The sequence below is a fragment of the Bidens hawaiensis genome, unplaced genomic scaffold (assembly GCF_021521415.1).
Source record: "Bidens hawaiensis isolate Kalapana, Puna unplaced genomic scaffold, B.hawaiensis_p1.1 tig00027335_1, whole genome shotgun sequence".
Classification (NCBI taxonomy): domain Eukaryota; kingdom Viridiplantae; phylum Streptophyta; class Magnoliopsida; order Asterales; family Asteraceae; genus Bidens; species Bidens hawaiensis.
This window is the reverse complement of record NW_027494425.1, coordinates 71,142-95,551: the sequence shown is the minus strand read 5'-3', so window position 1 is coordinate 95,551 and position 24,410 is coordinate 71,142. Positions and strand designations below refer to the sequence as shown.

Sequence of the window (24,410 nt, the reverse complement as noted above, 5' to 3'; positions counted from 1 at the left end):
TTGGATGCTAAAAAAGCGGAAGTGGGAGAATCGTCCGACTCTACAACCCAAAAATAAGTATTCCCGAATTAAAACGACGGAATTTGTTTTTTAAGTTTTAGTTGTTATGTTTAGTATCGTTTATGTTTTAATAATGTTTATAATAGTTATTGTTTAAATAAATAAAATGTTCGTCGTTATTAAAAAAGTAACAAAAAATTAATCATGAGTAACAAAAGTAATTATAATTAAACAAATCAAAACTAAATATTAGTTGAACAAGTTACAAATAATTTTACTAAAACAAATAAAAAACACAAATTACAACTCTTCTTCGTCTTCATTCTCGTCTTCACCCTCGTCTTCGTTATCGGAAGAAACCCCGTCCTCCGCCTCCTCATCATGAATATGACGCTCTATTGGGTCCTCCGTAGCAGGAACGGGGGCAACAAAAACACTCTTCTTAGCCTTCTTGTTAGTTTTTTTGATGGGTGCCATAATAATATTTAGTTGGATGGTCGGGTAACGGAACGGGTTTGCTAAAGGAGTAGTATTTTAGTTTGTTTTTGAGTTTGGTGGTGAAACAAGTAATGGAAAACAACTTATATATAGTTTTTGGGCTACAAGAACCGGTTTCAACGGCTATATTACCGTTGGAACCGGTTCCAACGGCTATTATTTGTCTCAAAAACCGGTTCCAACGGCTATATTACCGTTGGAACCGGTAACAACGGCTATTTTGTGTTTCAAAAACCGGTTCCACCGGCTATATTACTGTTGGAACCGGTTCCAACGGCTAGTTTGACCTGTGTTTGACTTTTCAAAAAAAACCCGCCGGAACCGGTTTTTTCGGGTAGGAACCGAACCGGTTACAATTAGGAACCGGGTAGGAACCGGGTTGGAACCGATGGGGACATACAAATAGGAGAACCGGGTACGATTTTCAGGTACAAAAATACCCAAACCGGGTATAGGGCCAACCAGGTAGGAACTGGAACCGGTTCCGGTTCGGTTCCACCAGTTAGGTTCAGGAACCGGTTTTTTTGTGCACGTCTATACACAAGTGAGTTAAAAATTTTACAAAAAGAGGTAGAGAAAAACAATTTTACATTCCAAAGATGCCTAAGTACTATCATACGGACCACAAATTAAGGTGTCTAAGCATATTTCAAAGATGCATGATCAAGAAGTGTGTTTTGGCTCTAAAGTACGTTGCCAAAGTATCAACGAATAGTTGACAAAGATGCCTAAGCATATTTCAAGATTGTATGGAGTAACGTATTTGGGCTCCAAACATGTCTTAAATATTAACACGTCGGTTATAAATTAGGTTCCTAAGCGTATTTTAATTCTTAAGATTATATATGGTAGTGTTTGTGAATAATCACTCAACGAGTCAATGACTTTTACTCATTTACGACTTTTGTTCGTAATTCCAATTCCAAAATTTAAGATCCTTTTGAGATAGTTATGAATTTGTTTATTCTTAAGGAGGTAGGTAGCTAGTTTGGTGGTGACCTGGTCATGGCCGACCTAGATATAATAAACGATTAAAAATCAGTTTTTAACTTATACAAAAAGTTATTCGGCACCTATTAATATCTATAATCTATCTATATCTATCTATATTCTATATAAACGAAAACATAAAAATCTTACGTGTCACGATATAGTTGCTTTCTCTTTTTTTGAAATCACCAGATTTGCTTGATTTTTTAAAAGGATTTTTACATATATCCCCTTATTAAGCCTTTTAATTACATATTTCCCCAACTTCAAAAATCTAATTACATATCATATTAAATTACATTTTTACTCTTCTTAAAATGCTTAAATATCCTTTACAACTATAAAACTATAAAAAAACAAAAAAAAAAAATTAATAATTAAGAGAGACATCTTCTTCTCCAACCTAGACTTAGTGACTTGATTTTCCGGTGAGGCGAGTCTCCGGCCACTTCACACTACCGGAAACCACCGTCATCTTCTCCAACCTACTCTCTTTCCCCCTTTATTTATGAAAATGTCAACCTTAATTTCATATTCTACTTGCTCCACACCCTCTCCTCTTCCACCGTTTCCCTCTACCTAACCCCACCGGTGATGCCGATTCCTCACCCCGCTGCTATCAACACGATTGTAGAATCAAACGATTGCCTGAATCTTGAGCTTACTAGTTGTTTGGATAGGTTTGCTTCACATCTGAAAAACTTGAGTGTTGTGGTGTTCGCCGGAAATCGGATCTGCCAAATTGGTAAAACAAGATGGTTGGTTGCGTGTGCTGGTTCGTTAACTCCGATGACGAATTAGGAATCGAGAAGAGTGGCAGATGGAGTGGATGAAGTGATGGTGGTGCGATGGTTGCTCATCGGAGACGAAGACTCTTTCATTTACCTCTTTGGGGCACTAGACATAATACTTGGATAAGATGATGTTTATATATTTTTTTAATATAAAGGGTAAAATAGTAAATTCAAAGGTTATTTTTTATAAAATGGATAAATATGTAATATATATGGTTTAAAGAGGGGAAATATATAATTGATTTTTATGGTTGGGGATATACGTAATTAAAGATGTTTAAGAAGGGGAAATATGTGAATGCCCCATTTTTAAATGGAGGCTTCTTATGTATTTGATCCGAATTCACGGGTATGGGTCTAGCTATAAGCGTTTATTGGAGGATTTCCAAGATATAGCAGCTCCTCCAAGGGTAAACACATAACCACTTGTGGATTTAGAATATTTCATGTCGGATATCCAGTTAGCATCACTGTATCCTTTTACAACAGCTGGGTCTTGGCCATAATGCAGTCCATAACTCCTTGTGTATCTCAAATATCTTAATAATCTTGTCATACTCTTCCAATGTTCAGAGCTAGGATTACTAGTATATCTACTTAGCCTGCTCATAGCATATGCTAAGTCCGTCCGGGTACAAGACATAAGATACATAAGACTGCCAATTATCCTTAAATACTCCAATTGAGCAACACCCTCACCTCTATTCTTTGACAAATGTTTGATAGTATCAATTGGAGTTTGAGCTATACTCGTATCTCCTGTATTAAACTTTTCAAGGATTTTATCTACGTAATGAGATTGACTTAACTCAAAACCGTTTTGGGTTCTAGTGATCTTAACGTACTCTAAAATCACATCGGCTAAACCCATATCTTTTATGTCAAATCTCTACTTCAACATATCTTTAGTAGATTTGATCATCTTATCATCGCTCCCTATGATAAACATACCATCCACATACAGGCATAAAATCACATAACCTCTAGATGTGTCTTTCACATAGACACACTTGTCGCACTCATTTATTTTAAAAACATTTTCCAGCCTGGCTTGGTCAAATTTTTGGTGCCATTGTTTTGGAGCTTGCTTCAAACCATATATGGACTTGACGAGTTTGCAAACTTTACTCTCCTGGACAGGAGCTGAAAAACCCTCAGGTTGTTCCATATATATTTCTTCGTCTAACTCCACATTTAGACATGCAGTTTTTACATCCATTTGATGTATTTCCAAATTTTCTCAAAGCAGCAATCGCAAGCACCAACCTTATAGAGTTTATTCGAGTCACAGGTGAGTATGTATCAAAATAGTCTAGACCTTCCTTATGTCTAAACCCTTTGATTACTAACATCGTCTTGTACTTATCAATGGAACCATCCGTTTTAATCTTCTTTTTGAATATCCAATGATATCCAAGAGGTTTACAACCCCGTGGAAGATCCACTAGTTCCCAAGAATGATTCTCTAAGATAGAATCAATTTCATTTTTAATGGTTTCTTTCCATTGTGGTTCTTTTGAAGAGGTGAATGCCTCTCGATAGGTTTGGGGCTTACCCTCAACCAAGTAAGTAAGAAAATCAGGTCCAAAGGATTTCTCAGTCCTTTGCCTTTTGCTTCTTCTTGGCTCAACCTCCTCAGCCTCTGATTGTTCTTGAGTTTCATCTTGAAAAATCTCATAAACGTGTGTTGATGTATGATGGTCGGTTAATTTGTATATGTTTTAGTTCGTTTATTATTTAGTTTTAATTGTTTATTTTAGGAACTTCGATACTTCATACGTGCAATATTGGATTTCATGTCACATGCATTAAAGTACTCAATTTGGACCTGTTATGGCACGGAATGAAGACCCGGGATTTCCAGCACGCGAAAAAAGATAAGATAATAAAGATTGCTGGTGACAAGTCCTATCGCGATACGCGATGGGCTTGGCTGAAGGCCCATCGCATATCGCGATGGGTTTTAAATTAACTGTTGACTTTCTGGTCCATCGCGATACGCGATGGACCAGCGAAGACCCCATCGCGATGGGGTGTCTAGACGAGAAAATTAGGTTAAAAACATATTCTTCATCATAAAACAACCCTAACTCCGTTTTTATAAAGAAGAGGCGATTTCCAGCAGCTTCAAGAGGCAATTTCACTATAATAGCTCGTTCCAAGACCCTACGTAAGATCCATATCATCCATATTGAAGATTTAACAATGTCAAGGCTCGGCTAATCTTCTCGAATCTCACCCGGGATGTATAGTTTGTAAATTTTACAGTTTTTCTCATGTGATTAAGAACACTCTTGTATAATTATTGATGATTGACATAAAATTATGGATGTTTGGTATTTCTGTGTGTTCAGTCGGTTTAGGTTTACGTTAGCCTGAACGATTTGTTACCAGTTGCTAGATAATTGATCATATGATTGTTTGGTTAGATTGAATACGATAAAACATACGATTGCCCTTGACTGAGTCACACTAGCAAGGACTGTTTGATAACCAGTGCCGTGTGTAAAGTGATTGTTGATGTCTAAGGTTTTGTCTGATTAATCAGTCTGTAGTTAATCATTAATAATTTATCTGTTAGGTTGCATGAGATTCCTGTAGGTTGTTTACTTGAATTCCAGGGTGTGATTTGCTTTATTAATTGCTTGAAATTCGTTTATTTTCTTACTTGCGTAGTTCCATAAATTCACTTTATTTGCTTGTGTGATCAGCACTAAAACCAATTACTTCATAATACTAAATCTGTACACGAATCAGATTGACCACATACTCCTGGTGGATATGATACCTTACTTATCCTATTTAGGTAGTTTAATTAGGTTTTTGCATGACTCAAACGACGGTCATCAAAATGGCGCCGTTGCCGGGGATTTAGGGCGCTTAGTGTTATTCCTGTTAGTTGATTTTTGAGTTTATTTTAGTTTTAATTTTAGCTTTGATTTTCAGTTTTTAGTTAAATTTTATTTTTCTTTATTTTACGCGGGATGTGTTAGTTGTGCAGATAACAGGTTTATGCGTACCCGCCATTCGGGCCGACAGTCACTGTTAATTTTCGAGCCCGAAATCGAGAGGTTAGCTTGGCAGAATTGAGTTTAGAAAAGAAATTCAGAGATGGATGATCAGAACCAGAACCAGAACCAGAACCAGAACCAGAACCATAACCAGAACCAGAACCGAAACCAAGACCCACTCCCACAAAATAACGCATTTCACCCAGATAAAATACCTGACCCATCAAACTTCAATAACCAAAATGACCAAAATCACTCAGCTCGTGCTTCCAGAACCCGAAACAAAAACCAAAACCAAAACCGAAATCGAAACCTAAGACGAAACCTAAACCTCAACTTTGATCAAGCCGAACTATCAGTTCCAAATAATAACCCCAACCGTAGAGTTTGGATAAGTATTCTGACAGAAGATGAAGAAGAGGGGGGAAATAATAATAGGAACGAGGGTTTTGAGATTGAGAACGAGGTAGATCGGTGGGTTAGGAGAAATCAGGCGGTTGAGCCCGAGAACGAGGTTGTGGAGCCGGAAGAAGTGGGTGATGATAATGGGGATGAAGATGTAGAAAAGCCAGTTAATTGAAGACGGGCTGAAGCATTTAACAGAAACGAAAGGGGTCGAGACAGGGTGAATCAGGCGGAACGGCCCGAAAGAGTTCGTGGTATTCAGGTGAACCGGGGTGGTTTGGCGAACCCCGAGGGGATTAGGAGGAATTATATGGCCCCTGTTCATGGTGTTAACAATCGGTTTAGACCGACTATCTCAGATGGAGCATCCCCGTTGGTCCCACAGGAATGACTGTCGGCACATCAAACTTTTAAGTCCCGGCCATCTTACATCAACATTGTTCCTCATTTCCACGGGATGGCTTCGGAGGACCCGTATTCTCACTTGACCGATTTTTCGGCTATTTGCGGGTCTATTGGTGATGGTACGTTTGATCAGGATGAGGTCCGGTTGTGATTATTCCAGTTTTCTCTAAAAGACAAAGCAAAACTCTGGTTTAATTCGTTGCCGATGCACAGTATCAGAAATTTAGCCAAGATGCAGCAGGTGTTTCTAAACGAGTTTTATTCACAACTGAAGACTAGTGAGGTCCGTTCGGAAAATCACAACTTTTCACAGTTTTCTGGCGAATTATTCCATGAAGCCTTTACCAGGTATAAAGATTTGATCAGAAAATGCCCACATCACCAAATCGAACTATGGGAACTAGTAAAGTGTTTTGTTGCAGGTTTGACATACGAGGACCGAAAGCATCTTAAGGCCTCATGTAATGGTCAGTTGCTGAATCAGCATGAGGAGGATGATTGGGATTTTTTGGAGTTTATGTGTGAATACTCAAAATCAGAAGCAGCAGCTGAGAGACGAAGACGTGGTAATTCCTCCAGGTCAGTCATTTTGAGAGGTAAAGCGCCACGTCCTTTTTCATACCCTGCCACCAATAAATAGATCGAAGATCGAAGTACATCTTATCCGCACCGGGATGAACATAATATCGCGACATATGAGCTTCATCTAGGATGAAAATACGAAGTTCATCACTATCTGGAACCCACAAATGATTGAGAAAATAAAGCAAACCATCGTGTTTGGTTTCGAGTTGAAGTTTGGCTCCACATGACATTTCGTCTACATATTGCCAACATCAATAGAGGCGCATTGGGCTCGATAGATGCGGTCTTGAAGATGGGTTTGGATGATAATTCTATGAAGCAGAACGGATTTGACATTAACTTTACTAATAAGGGCATCGGCCACGACATTCTCTTTACCGGGATGTTAGCGAATTTCTCAATCGTAATCACAAAGTAATTCCCCATCGACGTTATATCATGTTGAGATCTTTTTGGTCAAAAATGTGTTGAAGACTTTTATGATCGGTGAATACAACACATTTCTTGCCATAAAGATAATGTCTCCAGATTTTGAGAGCGAAAACGACGACACCAAGTTCGATATCATGAGTTGTGTAACTCTTTTCATGAACCTTAAGTTGTCTTGAGGCATATGTGATAACTTGACCTCGTTGCATGATAACGCAATCGAGACCTTGGTTGGATGCATCACAAAATACCACAAAGTTATCGTTTCCATCGAGAAGGGTTAAGAAGGGAGCATTGCAAAGCATATGCTTTAGAGTTTGGAAAGCTTCTTCTTGTTTCGGTCCCCATTTATAAGGTTTTCCCTTATGAGTTAGTGCGGTGATGGGTAACACGATTTTGGAGAAGTTTAGAATGAATCGCCGATAATACCCGGCCAAACCAAGGAAAGATCGGAATTCCGTGGGTGTGAATGGAGTTTTCCAATCTTCTACCGCCTCGATTTTGGCAAGATCAACATGAATACCTTTATTATTAACGATGTGTCCCAAAAATTGAACTTCCTTTAACCAAAATTCACATTTTGTGAACATGGCATAAAGTTGTTCTTTTCTTAGGAGATCAAGAAAGGAACGTAAATGATGTACATGTTCGGCTTTGGTCTTGGAGAAGATGAGGATGTCATCGATAAAAACAATTACGAATTTTTCCAAGAATGGTGTGCAAACGCGGTTCATGAGGTCCATGAATACCACGAGTGCATTAGTTAATCCGAATGGCATAAGTGCATAACCATGAATTCGTAATGTCCATACCGAGTACGAAAAGCGGTTTTAGGAATGTCATTTTCATGAACACGCAATTGATGATAACCCGATCGAAAATCAATTTTCGAAAAACAAGTTGTGCCTTGGAGTTGATCGAAGAGGTCGTCGATTCAAGGCAAAGGGTAACAATATTTGAAGGTGAGTTTATTGAGTTTACGGTAATCGATACATATGCGAAACAAGCCATCTTTCTATTTCACGAAGAGAACGGGAGCGCCCCAAGGGGAATATCTTGGGCGGATAAAGCCCTTATCGGAAAGTTCTTGAAGTTGGTTCGATAACTCTTGCAATTCTGAATGAGCTAAACGATAGGGAGCCTTGCCTACGGGAGTCGCGCCGGGCACAAGGTCGATTCAAAATTCAACCAGACGAATGGGCGGGAGACCAGAGACGTCTTCAGGAAAACGCCAGGAAATTCACAAACAACGGGAATGTCTTGCATTTTCTTTTGTTCGAGGTCTTTTACCACCGCTTGGGCTAGGAAAGGAACGTACTTTTGGCATAAGTACATTCGGGATTAGAGAATGACATGAGGTTGAGTTTCTTGGGAATTGTTTTGCCAAATACTTTGAGGGCTTTGCCATTGACGAGTGGGTTTCGAATAAACTTGTCATAACAAACGACTTTGGCACGGTGCAAAGCTAACCAAACCATACCTACTCTAATGTCGAAGCTTCCAATTTGCATCGGAATGAGGTCGATCGAGAATTCGTGCTTGCAAAGAGTGAGGATACAATCGCGAATAACCGAAATATGGCGACTTCGACAGAAAAATGGCGAGAAAGTTTAGTGCAAGGCACGGAAAGGATAGATTCAAATTTAAAAGAAACAAAACTCGTTTCAGCTCTGGTATAACAAAAATTGAAGCTAAATTCTCATTTACTAAAAACGTACCGTTCACCACGTCATTAGCAACTTGAGCTTGGTTGGCGTTCATCATAAAAGCATGCCATTGGTTTCCGTGGTTGACTTGTTGAGCTGGAGGATGAGGAGGAAGAGCTTGCATTGCTTGCGGAATGGCTTGCATCGCTTAGAGCGGTTGAGCCGAAGGAGCCAAGAGTTGCGGAACTTGCGGTTGATAGGTTTGAACTTGGTAGGCTTGGGTTTGGTAGTATGGTGCGGGAATGATTTGAGCTTGGTTAACAAACGCAATTCGAGGATAAACATTGTGGAAATGATTCGGATCTCCACAATTGAAACAAGCTCTAGGTTGATGAGGAGGTTGAGCAAAAGGCACGGGACGGTTTTGGTTGGATGGAGCAAATCTTGGTGCAGCGGGTTGCCCACGGGAGGTTTCCCAACACATGTTGCTAAGGTGACCATAGCGGTTACATTGCGTGCAATGGCGACAAGAGGAGTAGGAGGGATGATGGCGTTGGCAAGTGTTACACAAGGGATGCGAGCCGGAATACGGTTTTCGGTTTTGAAGTGTTTGGGATTGAGATTGGGGTTGAGATGGGTGAGTGACGACATAGTTTCGGTAGTTGGGTTTGCTTTTCTTCTTGGAGTGGTGGGATGAGTTGGAGTAGTTGATGGATTGAGGTTGAGGGTCAACTTTGGTGAGGGTTGATGGTTCGGGTGTACTCTTTTCATTGGGTTTGTTGGAGCTTTTGATAGTGAGGGTACCGGCCATGACATGGTTTTCAGAAAGAGCACCGGCTAAGGTAATTGCATCATGGAGTGTTTGCGGTTTACTACTCATCACTGAGTCACGGATTTGCATATGCAAACCGCCGCCATACTTGTCAATTGCCCGCTCGAGGGGAGTCACCAAGTGAGGAACCAAGAGGCTAAGCTCATGAAAGCGGTTGGAGTAGGCGGATTTATCACCACTCTCTTGCTTAAGTTCCCAAAATTTGGATTCGAGTTTTTGAAGTTCATGTTTCGGGCAAAATTTCTTCATCATGACTTTTTTGTGTTTGGTCCATGAGTAGGCCATAGCTACTTCCATCCCATTGGCGAACATTTCGCTATTCCACCAAGTGCGAGCGGTTTTCTCGAACATGCTTGAGGCGTATGTGGTCTTCTTGGATTTGGGGCATTCACAAAGATTGAAAACACTTTCCATGTTTTCGAACCATTGCAACAAGGTAGTGGCACAGTTCTTGCCAAAATATTGAGATGGGTTGGCACCGGTGAATTGTTTCATGGAGAAAGGTGCGGGATTAGGTATGGCTTGGGTAACAGTGGGTTGGGTGGCTTGAATTTGAGTTATCAGTCCAAGAATCACAGCGTCAATTTCTCTAGCAACCATAGCGGCCATCCGACGACCGGAGTTAGTCTTGCGAGTGTGGCGACGAAGAGGAGGCATTCTAAAATAATAAAAGAGAAATGACATAAGTTTAGGGTAATTGATATAAGTATGAGGATGATGTGTAAACATGGAGTGTTAATGATTGTGTTTCCTAGAGTTATGAGGATGAGTATGTTAGAATTTTTTTTCCCTTTTATTAGTAAATCAAGTAATTAAATAAAATGTTAAGTCTTTGGAATTTGAAAATTATGTGTTAGGATTTAAAAGCGAGAAAACTTGCATGAACCACCATGACTAGTTGTCCCAACATTAAATCTTAAAAATTGTGGTAAAGTGGGGAGTTGAACATGTGCACGAAATCCCCGTGTTTGACATGTTTTGTCCCAAATATCGTAATAATAACAATAACAAGTAAACAATGAGGTAATCGAAATGTTGAAAACATTAGTCCATGTATCACCGTGGCTCTTATACTTCCAACAAAAATATAAGGAGGCCATCAGAACGCTTTCATTCGAAAACTTAAAGTTGTTGACTTGTATAACACGGTTCGTTGGCCTAGAAGACGAACACTACAATTCAATCATCCCAGGTAAGTAAATTACCTTCGACTCTTGGAATATTTGTATCAAATGATCGTTTCATATTGTTTCGCCCCCTAATGTGGCTACAAACCCATTATAGCGTCAAGCTTTAAGAAGATTATAAATAACGGGATCCAAATTAAGTTTGTGATCCATAAAAATTATCACAAAAACCTACTTTTTGCGGTAAGGTAAGGATACCTTGGAATACTATAAGAGTGTGTGCATGTGTATATTTTTGGGATTAAATAAAATAAATATATAAGTGTAATGAACAATCAAGTAGGGTAACATGTATAAGCAACATGTATAAGGACCCTAAAGCAAAACTATACTAGGTCGTTACGTCTAACCGCCTATCCTAAATTCTTGGCTCTAATACCAATCTGTCACACCCCGACCAAAGGCGGTGGAACATGCCGGGATGCAACGGATTTCTCAAGAACACAAGACACTATTAAAGTGACAATATTTAAACAAATCATTAATTTCATTCAATCTTCAAAAGTAACACATCGTGTTCATACAAAATAACACCAAATATAAGAATTTAATTGTTCATTCTTCTAATAACCTGAACGGTCTCAAAATAAGATAGCATCTTCAAACTCTAATTAACCAATAATCAAAACTGTAACAATGCATAAAATTATATTTGTCAACACGAATGTTGGTGAGCAATTTTATAGTTTTGAGTATATATAATATGAGGCAAAATCCACAACTCGTACATGAAACGATAAATAAAAGCAACAACTGCGGTATATAAATCATAAATAAACGAGGATCCTTTCTAATCGGTAACAACCGACATACTCGGATAATGAGGCCATATTCTACTGGCACAAGACTAAAGTAGTTAAGGGTGCGTATGATCATACTTATTGAGGCTCAACAACACCAAAAAAGTAAACACTTGTGCACGTAAAACATATGAAACATATAACACACAATAAAGCAAGTATTCTAAGTATTATACAATCTAGAGTTTGTGGTTTGAGGATAGAGTATTATAAATCATTCTTGTTTTGATTAGGTATGCATGTTACCCCCAAAGTATAAAAAGGAAAACGGGGGATGAAATGTACTCATGTGAAATAAGTAAAACGGAATGGTAAGTTCAGCGAGCAAGACCTAGATTAAAAAGGGTCTTGAGTTAGTAGATGGACTTAAAAGCTTTAAAGTAAAATAACATGACAAGTAAGATAAATAATTAAAGTTTGAGGGTTTAAGTGTAAATACATAAGAATTAAAGTAATGGTTTTAGAAAAGTAAGTTTACTCGAAATCGGGTCTTAGTATTCTATTTATTTGTTTTACTTAACCTTTGTTAAGTAAGTATTTGGGTATAATTGCGATATTGCAAGACCCTTTGTTAAATAAATACTAAGACGAGATTTTACGAGTGTTCAGATTTGTCGGTTCGAGTCTTGATAATTGGTCAAGCCCAAAGTCGAGATTCCAAAGTGATAAATGTTATGAAATAACTCAACGAAAACAAAAGAAACTTAACCAAGTGTGTAGTTCTATTAGACCTTAACGCCCGTTAAATGAGTGTTTGGCTTTGTCGGTCCAAACTTGTTATAAGATCAAGTTGGATCCAACATACCAAGTATTTTGAGAAAACAATTAAAATTAGTTTATAAAATAGTTTTAAAGAAAAATATGAGATTCAGTGGCCCAAAACACAACTAGTGTGTCTTAAGCAAGTGAACTCGGTTTAGTTCGGTCTTGATTCGGTCCTTGACTCGGTATAAGACCGAGGATGGTTACCACATACCCAATACCATAGAACTTACTATAATAAACTTATAAATAGATAAGGAACCAACCCCAATCAACACACCCATCCAACCAACCCCAACATACATGCTCAAATACAAAACAAATATTACATATACAAATAGATAAGGAACCCATTTTGTGACACAAAACTTTCTAATTATATTATAGTAATAATTTTTGGATTATGTTCTGATACCATTACGAACCTTATCGATGTTGATCAAATTCATGTCGACTAGGCACGCAGTATCGGTGTTTTACCAATTTATGTTGTTTTAAATATGTTCATTTATAAACTTAACTTTTGAGGTTAGTTATTCTACCGTAACGAACCTAACCGATACCTACATCAATTGATCATTGCAACTCCCAGGTTTTACCAACGCATGTTAACCGATGCCAATCAAACTCGCGTAGCCGCAATGCTGCAGGTTTTACCTAGTTATAAACAATGTGACTTTTTTAAAAAAAAAATACAATAAAAATACTTGACTTAAAAAAATACAATAAAAATACTTAAGCATAAACCCTAAACTGCTAAACCCCACGGTAGAATTGAACAAGCACACACATAATCCCCAAATTAAAACCCTAATTTACTCTCCAGCAAAATTAACCAGAAATCGATTACCTTTAACTAATAATCCGATTCACAGGTTAGTTTGTTGTTCGATTATTAGGGTATACGATTCCAATTTCTTGTTCGATTCAATTTGTATGCTGATTTTTTTGGTTCGATTGAGTATGGGTATTTGTGGGTTTTGATTATTAGTTAACTGGGTGTTCAGTTTTGTTGCTAATTTGAAGTTTTAGATGTTCATTTTGTTCAAGTTAGTTATTTACGAAAATGCCATTTTGTTGTTGAAGAGTATGGAAGTTGATAGATTGGATGGCCGGACTGCGAATCAACGAAGGCCGGTGGTCTGTACCCGAGGCGTACTGCATCGGGCTCATGGGTCTGCTAGCTGGGCTCAAGGTAGTTCAGTTTTTCTATTTCGTTTCGACTAGGTTCAAGATTTGCTCGTTTTGACTTACGAGAGCTCGGCTTGTTTTAAGCTCTTTATATAAAGCTTGAGTTCTCTGGCTCGGCTTGTTTATTATTTATTAAATAGTTATATGCATTTATAGTTCTTTTTATATATTTTATGAAAACCTTTAATGAGCCTAAGCTTGGCTCGAGCTCGTGTGCAGTAGAGGTGCACATAGAAACCAATTAACTGACCTGACACGAGGAACCGAATCGGCGATAGAAACCGTAGGTGCAGGATCAGTTTATAATTCTCACCGTCGAAACTGGTTAACCGAACCAAATTGGCCAAAAATTGATCAAAGCCGGTCAAGAAACTGATCATAACCCGGTCTAGAAACCGGATTGTACTCAACTCGGTTTGATAACCCACCGGACCTGGTTTCAACTGAACCGGTTTGTGCTCCTCTAGTGTGCAGTACCTTAAACGGGCCAAAGCTCTGCTCGAGCTCAGCATTGCAGTGTGAAATTAAAACAAAGAAGCCCTAAAGAGGTTAAACTTAGAAATATACAGGCCTGCTAAGGCTCGACGAGCCTAAATGAGCTTCCCATACAAGGCTCAAGCTCGAGCTGGATAACTAAACGAGCTTTATTTGAGGCTCGGCCTGAGCTCGAAAAAGCTCAGCTTCTTTCGAGCTTTTTATCGATCCGAGCACGAGTAACTTGTGAGCGGATTGGCTCGTTTGCACACCTAGTTTTAGTTTCAAAATTTACAAAATATCTATAAATTGAATGAAAAACTCCAATTTGGATTCAAGATCACATATCGTGTGTTTATGGTATTAGGTGAGACAAAGGTGATTGCAGCTGTTTATGGACCCAAAGCTGGAACAAAGAAAAATGAAAATCCTGAAAAGGCTTGCATTGAAGTCATTTGGAAACCAAAAACAGGACAGAGCGGTGAGTGTTTTGTTTAATGATTATCTGCTACGTATGTCGATTCTTTTTGTTACCATTTATTTCACGGGGTTAGTTTTAGAACAAAATACTAAATTGGGATTGGTTTGATTATTAGGGAAACAAGAGAGGGAATTTGAAATGGTATTAAAGAAAACCTTGCAAAGCATCTGTCTTTTGAATGTTCATCCTAATACAACAACATCGATTATAGTTCAGGTTTGTTGATTCTTAATTCCTTGCTTTTATATGTGTACATATGTATCTATGTGTTTGTGTATGTATATTGGGAAGGGATCATGGGAAAAGAAGTTATGAGAAAACTACGACTAACCAATCAAGTTTTTTTCTCTCTTTTTCTTATAAGGTTAGAATGTATAAAAAATTAAAAATTAGCTCAAAACGTTATCTAATTTTTACGCTACATATGTGTTCCTTGTATGAGTTACGTTTATGTAACTTCGTGACCTACATATATGTAACTTCATGAGTTACATATTTTATTTATTTACTTTTTTTAAATTATTTTTACATTTCTTACCTTATAAATAAAAGATATGAAATATAAATTAAGAAAAAAATGATTGCTTGGTAGTAGTTTTCTCGGTTTTCTCTGGAACCCTATGTATATACGTATATAAAGGGATTCATACGCATTGCTCTAAATGTGACATTTAACGGTTTTATTAATGATTGTTGGCTTCTTTTTCTTTTTCTTGATATTTATGATCAGCTTGATTATTATATATTATGTGCAGGTTGTCAATGATGATGGTGCCGTATCCTTTTAATCTAAGATGTTTTAAGTTTTTCTTTGATCGGTTTTGGTGTTTCTTGACTATATATATGTTTAGCTACTTCCATGTGCGATAAATGCAGCCTGTTCTGCTCTCGTGGATGCTGGAATTCCTTTAAAACATCTTGCTGGTAATATGTTGTGATTGAAATCCATAGTTTTATTTTCTCTATATTAAACGAACTTCATATGGCATTACTGGTTATTGTAGTTGCAATATGCTGTTGTATGGCTGAAAGTGGGCATGTTTTTCTTGACCCCAGCAAGTTAGAAGAGCAGGTTAGTGCAATTTTTCGTTAAACCCCATGGACGTTGGTGGCTTTACAGATACACCCTTTAACGCTCTAGTCTATAACGAATATGTTCGTTTTTGTCTTTATATTGTCATGTGTGAAGTGGTTGCCATGTTGGCTAATTTTGCTGACATTGACATAACAATTTAAAGTATTATTATTATCAAAGACAAGTAAGGGGCTTTTTTGTGAAAAAACAGGAGTCTGTAGGGTTTTTTCTGCAATGTCTTTTTTGACATTTTTTAATTGGTTTGACATTTTGTGTTGGGAAGGATTTTTCATTGAAGATAACTAACTTTGTTAATGTAAAATAGCTATTTAATATAAACCCTATGGATTTTGTGATTTCATGTATATGTCAATTTACACTTGAATTTGTAACGTGTGTCCGTTTCTATCTTTTAAACAGTCGTAATTGATGTGATTGCCATTTTGGCTATTATTGCTGACATGGACGTAGGGGTGTAAACGAGCCGAGACCTAGCTTGATTAAGCTCGAGCTTGAATCGTTAACTTACCAGCGCTGAAGCTTGATTTCGGCCCGTAAGTAGCTTTTTCATGCTCGTAGTGAGTAATTTTTTTTAAGCTTGAGCTTGGGTAGTGAGTAGTTTTATTAAGCTTGAGCCCCGCTAGTTTCATATTTATTAATTAGTTTATATACATTTAAAATTAGTTTTTATACATATGTATAATTAAAATTTGCATATTGCATAATATATATTATTTAGTTATTTTTATAATAACTTTATATATGATAATATTTGGCATATAAATATATATAATTAATGGGCTCGTGTAAGCCGACTTGAGCTCGATAAATGAAACTTTGGCTCGGGCTTGATAACTAAAGCTTTGGCTGGCGCTCCTTGATTAAACAAGCTTATTTTGAGCTCGACTCGATTCAAAGCTTGTAGCAAGCCGATCTTGATTATCTTACAAGCGGCTTGGCTCGTTTACATCTCTACATGGGCGTAACAAGTCAAAAGATCCATTCTTGTACAAGATGTGCTTATTTACTAAAAAGGGAGTCTGTAGGGTTTTCCTGCAATTTTCTTTTTTACATTTAAAGAATCGGGTTGACTTAGTTAAAGCATCTTTTCATGTAAAAATGTGAAAAAAGTATTACAACGATTTTCTTGATACTTTCTCAACTTTCTAGTACTTTTTAGTAACATTTGGCCTTCACTTGCAGACTACAAAGGCATTTGTATATTTGGTCTTTCCAAACTCGACAATGTCAGTCCTTCCACAAGGTTCCGAGGTTAAGGAACATGGGATTATTACATCCGTCACTCATGGCGTAATGGCAGGTACCATTCAGACACACACGCGTTACTTCACTTTTCCTGAAATTAATTAATGTTTTATTAAACTTACAAATATATGTATCGTATTGTATTAGTGGATGACTACTTTAGCTGCGTGAAGATGGGACGCGCTGCGGCAGCTGAGCTGTCCGATTATGTTAGGAACAGTTTGAAGTTGAAAGCTGGGAATGATCTATCTAAAGCCGGTTGACCGTTGACGCGATTAAGAATATGAAGTTGTTAACATTATCATTGCCAGTTTTATGAATTGGAATTAGATGAACAGATTACATCATTTAAAAAATCAGTTTTGTTGTATGTTTTCTAATTTGGTGTTCTCATCTCCTTAAAGATGAAAAAATCATTGCTTCTACAGCACATCATAATCAGTATGATTAAATGGATGTGTTTCTGTTTAGCTAAACGAGTTGTGCTTAGGTTGACTTGTTTAACTCGTAGCCCTGTAGGTAGACCCACCAACCTGTTTATGACCATTTAACTGAATTTTTTTACAACTTACCAACCTGTACAACTTGATTATGACCGGTTAACCTTTTTGACACTCTCTGATAAGTGGTTTGATTAACACATCCAGTGATATAAATATATATCATTATAGAAACATCCAGATTGCAACAAATTATGTTCTTAACATTAACACACCAAATGAATGAATGTTTATGATAACCTGGTATTGTACACATCAACAATATAAATGGCTGGTATATATAAATAGTATTATTTATTTTATATTGACAAAATTTGACAAGTGTATTTGTTTGTATTACTAATCATATGTTTGAGTGGGGTATGCTGACCTAAAAAAGTTTGTAAATGGTCCATGGATATGTGTCCTGTTATCAAACAATGACACATTTGTCCTCCAAACACCTTTGAAATTATATGATTTTAAATTATATCATTCGTGTTAAACAAGTATAAAATATCAACCCATTATATTAGGAAGACATAATTAGTCATTTGGAATTTTTAAAGCACTAATGTTTATTAAAATCATTTTTGGGTACCTTTGCCTTGATTATCCTTGATCATTACAATACTGTCAATACACCCATGCATTGATGACCATCAATCCCTTATGCTTATGTTCATTCTAGATTAGTTTGTTCTGTAGTTTGATACTCTTGTTTATCATAAGCTAGTTGATGCATCCTATGTATTACATATGATAATCAACAGGGCCAACTATACACACCATCTTATATTTAATTCTACACAATTTTAAACGGTCATCCAGATAGAGATGGGACAATCGTTTTTACCAAATATGTTTAAAGTTTGAACGTCCATGGTCATAACGTTCGTCCGATTGTTAGCTGAACGACCTTTCTGACCAACAATTTTAAGAGTTTGAACAACATGTGGTTAGAACGGCTGTCCGGATAGTGTTCAAACGTCTGCTTAGACCAAATTATCAAAGTATTGACTTTTTTTTTTGTCAAAACGGTCAACTGAGTGTATTGTGGACGATCATTTTATAATGTGAAATTAGATGGATATGGTGTAGCTAATAGCATGACCCTAATCACTATATTCCAAAATTTTTGAGGTGCATTTCATCAAACCTTACAACTCCATTGGATCAAGAACTTTTAGCCCAATTGTTTCTTATGTGTTGGGACGACTACGAGCTGCCATAAATACAAATATTGTACTATTTAAACCTTGGCCTGACCCGTGTCAACCCACATTTTTCTAAAGTTTACACAACACGACACATCCGTTTCCCTACTCGCGTAACCTTACAATACTAGTTCAACTCATTTTCGTTGATGTTGTAGAAATATTTTTAGTAATAGGAAGGTAAATACTTTTCAATGTAATATTAAGCATTTCATTATCAAATAGTGAAAAATATTAACATTATGAACTAAACAAGTAAAACTCAAACATTTGTCATTTATTAAAACACGATAAAATACATTAAATAGATGCGGATGGTAGCACGGCACCTTAAAGACAATGAAAGACAGACAAAGGCGGCCAATGAATAAAACAAATTAAGAAGACATGGACCATGAGACCAAATTTTTATTATTTGATACTAAATTTCCACTAATTTATAATATCTTGAAGATGACCAATAAGACAACATCCCATAAAATGAACCAACAAACACCATGTGTTAAACTTAACTGTTAATGTCACTCAAGAACTCCAAATCTCTTGAATGAATCACTTAAAATTGATCAAAACCCTTTTCTTGATCTATATCTTCTTCAATCTCTTTTCCAATGTTTTTGCCCAGCAAGATTCACCCGATTCTAGTTCTGATGATGTTCCGCATCCGGTGCATCCTAGTGTTGTTATCATCATTGGGGTCCTATGTACCATGTTTTGTTTATCGTTTCTGATACTCGCGTGCATGAAGTTTTGCAACTCGGATTTCACTCTCCAGGTTCCTATTGTGATTCCTAGCTCACGCTCACGAATCTCTGGGATTGACAAGAAAGCGATAGAATCTTTGCCTCTTTTTAGATTCTCTGCGCTTAAGGGATCTAAAGATGGGCTAGAATGTGTAGTATGCTTGTCGAAGTTTGAAGATTCGGAGCTATTAAGGTTGTTGCCCAAGTGTAGGCATGCATTTCATATGAATTGCATAGATCAATGGCTAGAAAGTCACTCTACTTGTCCTCTTTGTCGGTATAAAGTTAATTTGTCAGATATTACAAATTTTACTTTCTCGAATAGTTTAAGGTATACTCCGGATGAGGGTTTGAACAATCTTGAAATCTTTGTTAAGAGGGAACATGATGGTTCATCTAGGTCATCAAGGTTTAGTATTGGAGGTAGTTTTAGGAAATTTGGGAAAAGTCCTAAAGAAGATGTCTTGATTCAATATGGAGATCAAAGGTTGTTGGATAAGTTCAAACATAGGATCATCGTATCCGACATTGTTTGCAAGAGCCGATGGAGCGATGTGAATTCCTCAGATTTAATGTTTTTGAACTCCATGATGCTTAATGACGCATCAAGCAAGCGTTTTTCTCCTTCAAGTAGTGAGAGATTCGGAATAGATATTGAACAAGTAACGAAGTTTAAGGAGTATATGGAAAGAAGAAGATTATGCGAGTCCATGATCGGTCGAACCACTGATGGTGGCGAAACATCTGTTACAACTTCACACTTTCCTAGGTTTGTGAAAAATGAGGATTATGAAGGTATTGAGAAGAGATCCATGTCAGAGATTACAAACGTCTCAAGATTCAAAGATACTAGAAGTTCGCTTATGGAGAGTAGTTGGAAAGATGACAACTTACAAAGGGTTTGGTTGCCCATGGCGAAAAGGACCATTCAATGGTTCACAAACCGGGAGAGAACTTCGCTTCAATTGAGAACCTGATCACGTTTGAACCTTGTTTGGTCGGTTTTCATTGTTAAAAGTTCTATTTTATAGGTTTAGTTCACACAATATGAAAATGAACTAAAAACAAGATAACTTGTATCATTTACTACTTGTAAAAAGAAATGAAAGTGGACATATAGTGTTTGCAAAGATATATTGTGTAAACTTTCAAAGTTAATATTAATCTCATATTTACTTATAAAAATTGCATGCGAAACTATATATTATTTTCCTTCAAAAATTACACACAAGATCTTTGTCACATTTGTTGACAACAGTTAAAGGTGTTCAAAGCCTTATCACAATGAATTTACTCTAAAAACTCTGTTGCACCATATTGAATGTAATATCATATTAAAAATATCATTCTCAAACTCACGATATCCTTCTCTTTAATAAAGACCGAAAACGACTCCCAACTCAAGATCTCAAAGAACGGTGGCCGGGACAAAAGTGTCGGATATTATTACAGGAACGCATTCGTAAAAAGTTATTAACTTCATAACCTTTAGCACATGTACAATACTTGCTACTCTTCATGTATTCAGTATAGCTTATCTTGTTTTAAGATTTGTTAAGATTACTGAAGATTTTCATGTCAGGGTCTTTGTTTTCCCAATGTTGCAAGAGACTTGACCGGACTTCACCGTGCATTCGGCCTGCAAAGAAAGCGAGAACCTTGCGTCGAGAAGGGGGTTTTCCTCCAAGTCTACCTTAAAGGGTTTTCAGGTGAACGAATGAACGTTTCAGGGGAGAGATACATCTTTTCCTAATTAGAAATGTTCTTTTATATCCGAATTGCATAGAGCCCTTATGCAACCATCCATAGATCTCCTTGTTTCGTATGTCGCCTGAATGGAATTACAGTGTTCAATCGAATACAAAGAATACCAAGTCAATTAAAACTTGCAAAACTGGAACATATTTTCACACCTGTACGTTTTTATCAAGATAATGATTTAGAATATTACGAGAAGAAATAACATACTTCTCTTAGGTTGATCAAAGCCGTCATGGTTAAAAATTATTAAAATTTGGGTCTGTTTATATGCACACCGCCTAATAACATTTTCGCTGTATTATACGGGCAATAAATATTTTCGCCGTATTATATGGGCAATAGAAGATATGACGAAAATGTAAATACACGCCCATATAAAGTGATATACAGGTTGTATATGATTAGATAATTTGTTTTCTATGGCTCGTATGATTTGAAAATTTGTTTTTTACGGCCCGCATAATGTGACAGTTTAGTTGTTTGCGAAATACGAGCCCTAACTTTATTTAAAAACCGTAGAATGTTGTGATAGTATCAAGATGGACGTTGCTACTTGAGTTTTATACATGGGTTAACAGCAAAACGAAAATGTAATATTAGAACATGTAGGCCTACCTAATCATGACAAGCAACAACAAAATGATTCGATCTATATGTTCGATTCCAAAATCTGTATTGTCGCGATCAAATGAACGTAATTCTTCAAGTGTTGTACCAGGTTCTTCTTATTGCGAGACCCGGGCACATATAGTTTCACTTCTAACATTGGAGAGCTTAAAGGAATGTAAAAAAGATGGGCATTTATTGGGTTCCTAGTAACAAAATGTTTGCTTTCTTTAATATTCTTCATGAACCATCCCTATAGATGCATAAACTCCTCTAAGCATAGCCTCCGGCTCGTGGCATATCGGTTTCTCCCCTTCTTTGTAAATGTAAACCTTAAGAGTCTTTTCCATTAATTCATAGCTACTGCATTATGTCCAAGAATTTTAAATTGAACTTGATCTTCACACATACAGTTGTTAGTGTGGCCAGATGATGACATTGATAGATTGAACAACACAAATATACGTGTTGTCTATCACTTTATTTGTTCAATGTTACGGAGTTGATCCAAGCATAACTTGGGTAGAGAGTGAAGTTACGGGGTTCATAATAGTGGAGGCTAAGGTCTCAACAGCCAGTTGATCATGTGGCAAACAGTCATAGGCGGTTTGACCATTTGTGGCTCCGATTTCATAAAATTTTCCCTCTAATTTTGCATATTTTTAACCATTCCATTTCTGGTGTAAAAACGAGTAAATCATTAATTGCCTTAAGTTAAACATTAAACATATATTTATGTCTTTAATTTTAGTATTTAATTACAAGTTGTCAATCTACAAAACTTAGCAATAATTGTCACATTTAGACTTTTTTACAAAATGGACCCTAATGGGATGTTTTATTCATTCAGTAATACACTACTTTCTTTGAGAAATTCATCTGTTAACTTGTTTTGCTTTCGCTCGACGTCATTCTTGATCATACAAAAACATATTTATCTAAACATAACATAGTCAAGTTTTGCTTACCTCTTAAACCTTGAAATGTATGATAAATAGGAATAAAAGGTTGATCACTGTCATTGACATGAGTATTCTCAATCTGCAACTTTGCATTTAGTAATTCCTGATCAACTGTTGATGACCATTGCGGTTTCTACAAAAGAACAGTAGCAATGTTAATTAATTAAGCAACAAAAAATATCTCGTCGCTATCATAAGAAGAGTTTGTGGAGGTTGCATATATACTATTGAACGAACGGAAGCACGATAATGTCTTAAAGTATCACGCATTTCTGCGATTGTCAATATATCCACAGTAGGACTTTTAGAACTCATTATCACCGGTGGAACAGTGTTCACATACGAGTCATCTGTCGACACAAACGTGGTTTATTGTAAAAGATAGAGCTGATATTTGAAATGTGTTGTTATCAAAAGCCATTGAGGTAGCCTTTATAGCGGTAGACCGGTAGTATCTGTTAAACTTTTGGCAAGTAAATCAATACCATAAACTTTATTAAGAAAACGACAAACGAGAAAAACTTAATAATAACTAACACATTGAGCCTAGGGTATATATAAACCCAGGTTCAAATCTTACACTAACTCAAATACAGAATTTGAATCCAAAACAAATAGGATTAAATAAAAATAAGACTACTATCTTATAATAATAAACTAATTATTATATTAAATATCTCCAAAATACTAAGAGTCTTTAATCTGTTTTGGTGTTGGACACGTTTAACAGTATCGGCAGTCATTTGTGGTGCTTGATGGCTGCTGGAAGAATATAAGGGAATTGTAACACCAACATATGGATATTCAAAGTACTGCCTCATTATTACCACACCAAAAACCACTGCCAATAGCCAAACTAATCTCTTGTGTTTTAATTTATGCTGACTTTGATGACCCATTGCTGTAAAGTAACCAAAGCTTATGTATTTCCACCTGCAAAGGGGAAATTAAGTGCCTTGATATGTAAAATAGAGAAATTAATAAATTTGAAAATATTGTATTATTTAAAAGGAAACATGGTTGAATATTTGGGAGTTTGTTCGAGGTTTTTATGGTAGATGTGCCAATGGGCAAGTGTGAATATATTAATTTTATTCTCAACTTGATTGGAAAACGATGCAAGATCCTTTGTGTATACGCGAATGATAGACAAAATTGCAACTAGCCCTTAGTTTTTAATCTCAACTAAGTAGCAATACTATTAGACATGTGTAGCGGTTTAACTAAAAATTTAAAAACGTCTCATAGCGTCATTGTAACGTAGGCATGCATAGGACACTCACTAATATCTTACTAAAAAATCCGTAACAGTTTAACTAAAAGCACAGTTATTATTTTAATTTTTTCTTAACATAAAAATATGAGTGGGGAATTTTAAATGGTTAGAATTGATTTTGGCCCCACTCTTAAGCCCCTTTGTCATTAATGCAATAGCGCCCATGTGGGTTGTTTCCATTTGGGCGCCCTTGGTTGTGGGGTTGGTTTTGGTTTTAAACTTTGGAAGGCGTAAGTGTGCATGTCCCACTATGAACGGTCTTGTTATAAATTGAATCACAACAAAATCAATTAATATAGTTGAGACTTACTTGATAGTTGATACCATATGGGTTTTAGATTAAGTTATAACATAAGTGCATACTTAGATATATAAGTAGAAAACAAATTTGACTTGTTGGTTGTTTGCTGTTTGAAAAAAGGGAGGGGTTGAAATATTAACTAAATATTTTGTGAAACAGTTCAATAAAGCTAGGACTAATGTTAGTTTGTTTTAATATCATCATCATCGTACTCAGTATATCCCACCAATAGCA

The 24,410-nt window shown here is 36.6% G+C and overlaps 1 protein-coding gene and 2 pseudogenes across 2 annotated transcripts; 2 read left to right on the top strand and 1 right to left on the bottom strand.

Annotated features, from left to right (window-relative positions):
- Positions 1-13,065: 13,065 nt before the first annotated feature.
- Positions 13,066-17,234, top strand: LOC143575317 (exosome complex exonuclease RRP46 homolog). 2 transcript variants are annotated; one of them, XM_077059721.1, is made up of 9 exons: positions 13,066-13,219; positions 13,431-13,539; positions 14,377-14,490; positions 14,606-14,706; positions 15,246-15,266; positions 15,342-15,414; positions 15,495-15,562; positions 16,769-16,886; positions 16,979-17,234. In XM_077059721.1, exons 2-9 carry the CDS (start codon positions 13,434-13,436, stop codon positions 17,092-17,094), a joined length of 717 nt encoding a protein of 238 aa, XP_076915836.1. In that variant the 5' UTR covers positions 13,066-13,219; positions 13,431-13,433; the 3' UTR covers positions 17,095-17,234. The 2 variants fall into 2 exon arrangements, with proteins under 2 accessions (XP_076915836.1, XP_076915835.1); XM_077059720.1 differs by lacking the exon at positions 13,066-13,219 and having other exon boundaries at positions 13,231-13,539.
- Positions 17,235-19,059: 1,825 nt separating this feature from the next.
- LOC143575314 (E3 ubiquitin-protein ligase ATL42 pseudogene) lies at positions 19,060-20,382 on the top strand (annotated as a pseudogene).
- A 167-nt stretch (positions 20,383-20,549) lies between these two features.
- On the bottom strand, positions 20,550-23,498 carry LOC143575312 (putative glycosyltransferase At5g03795; annotated as a pseudogene).
- Positions 23,499-24,410: the final 912 nt, after the last annotated feature.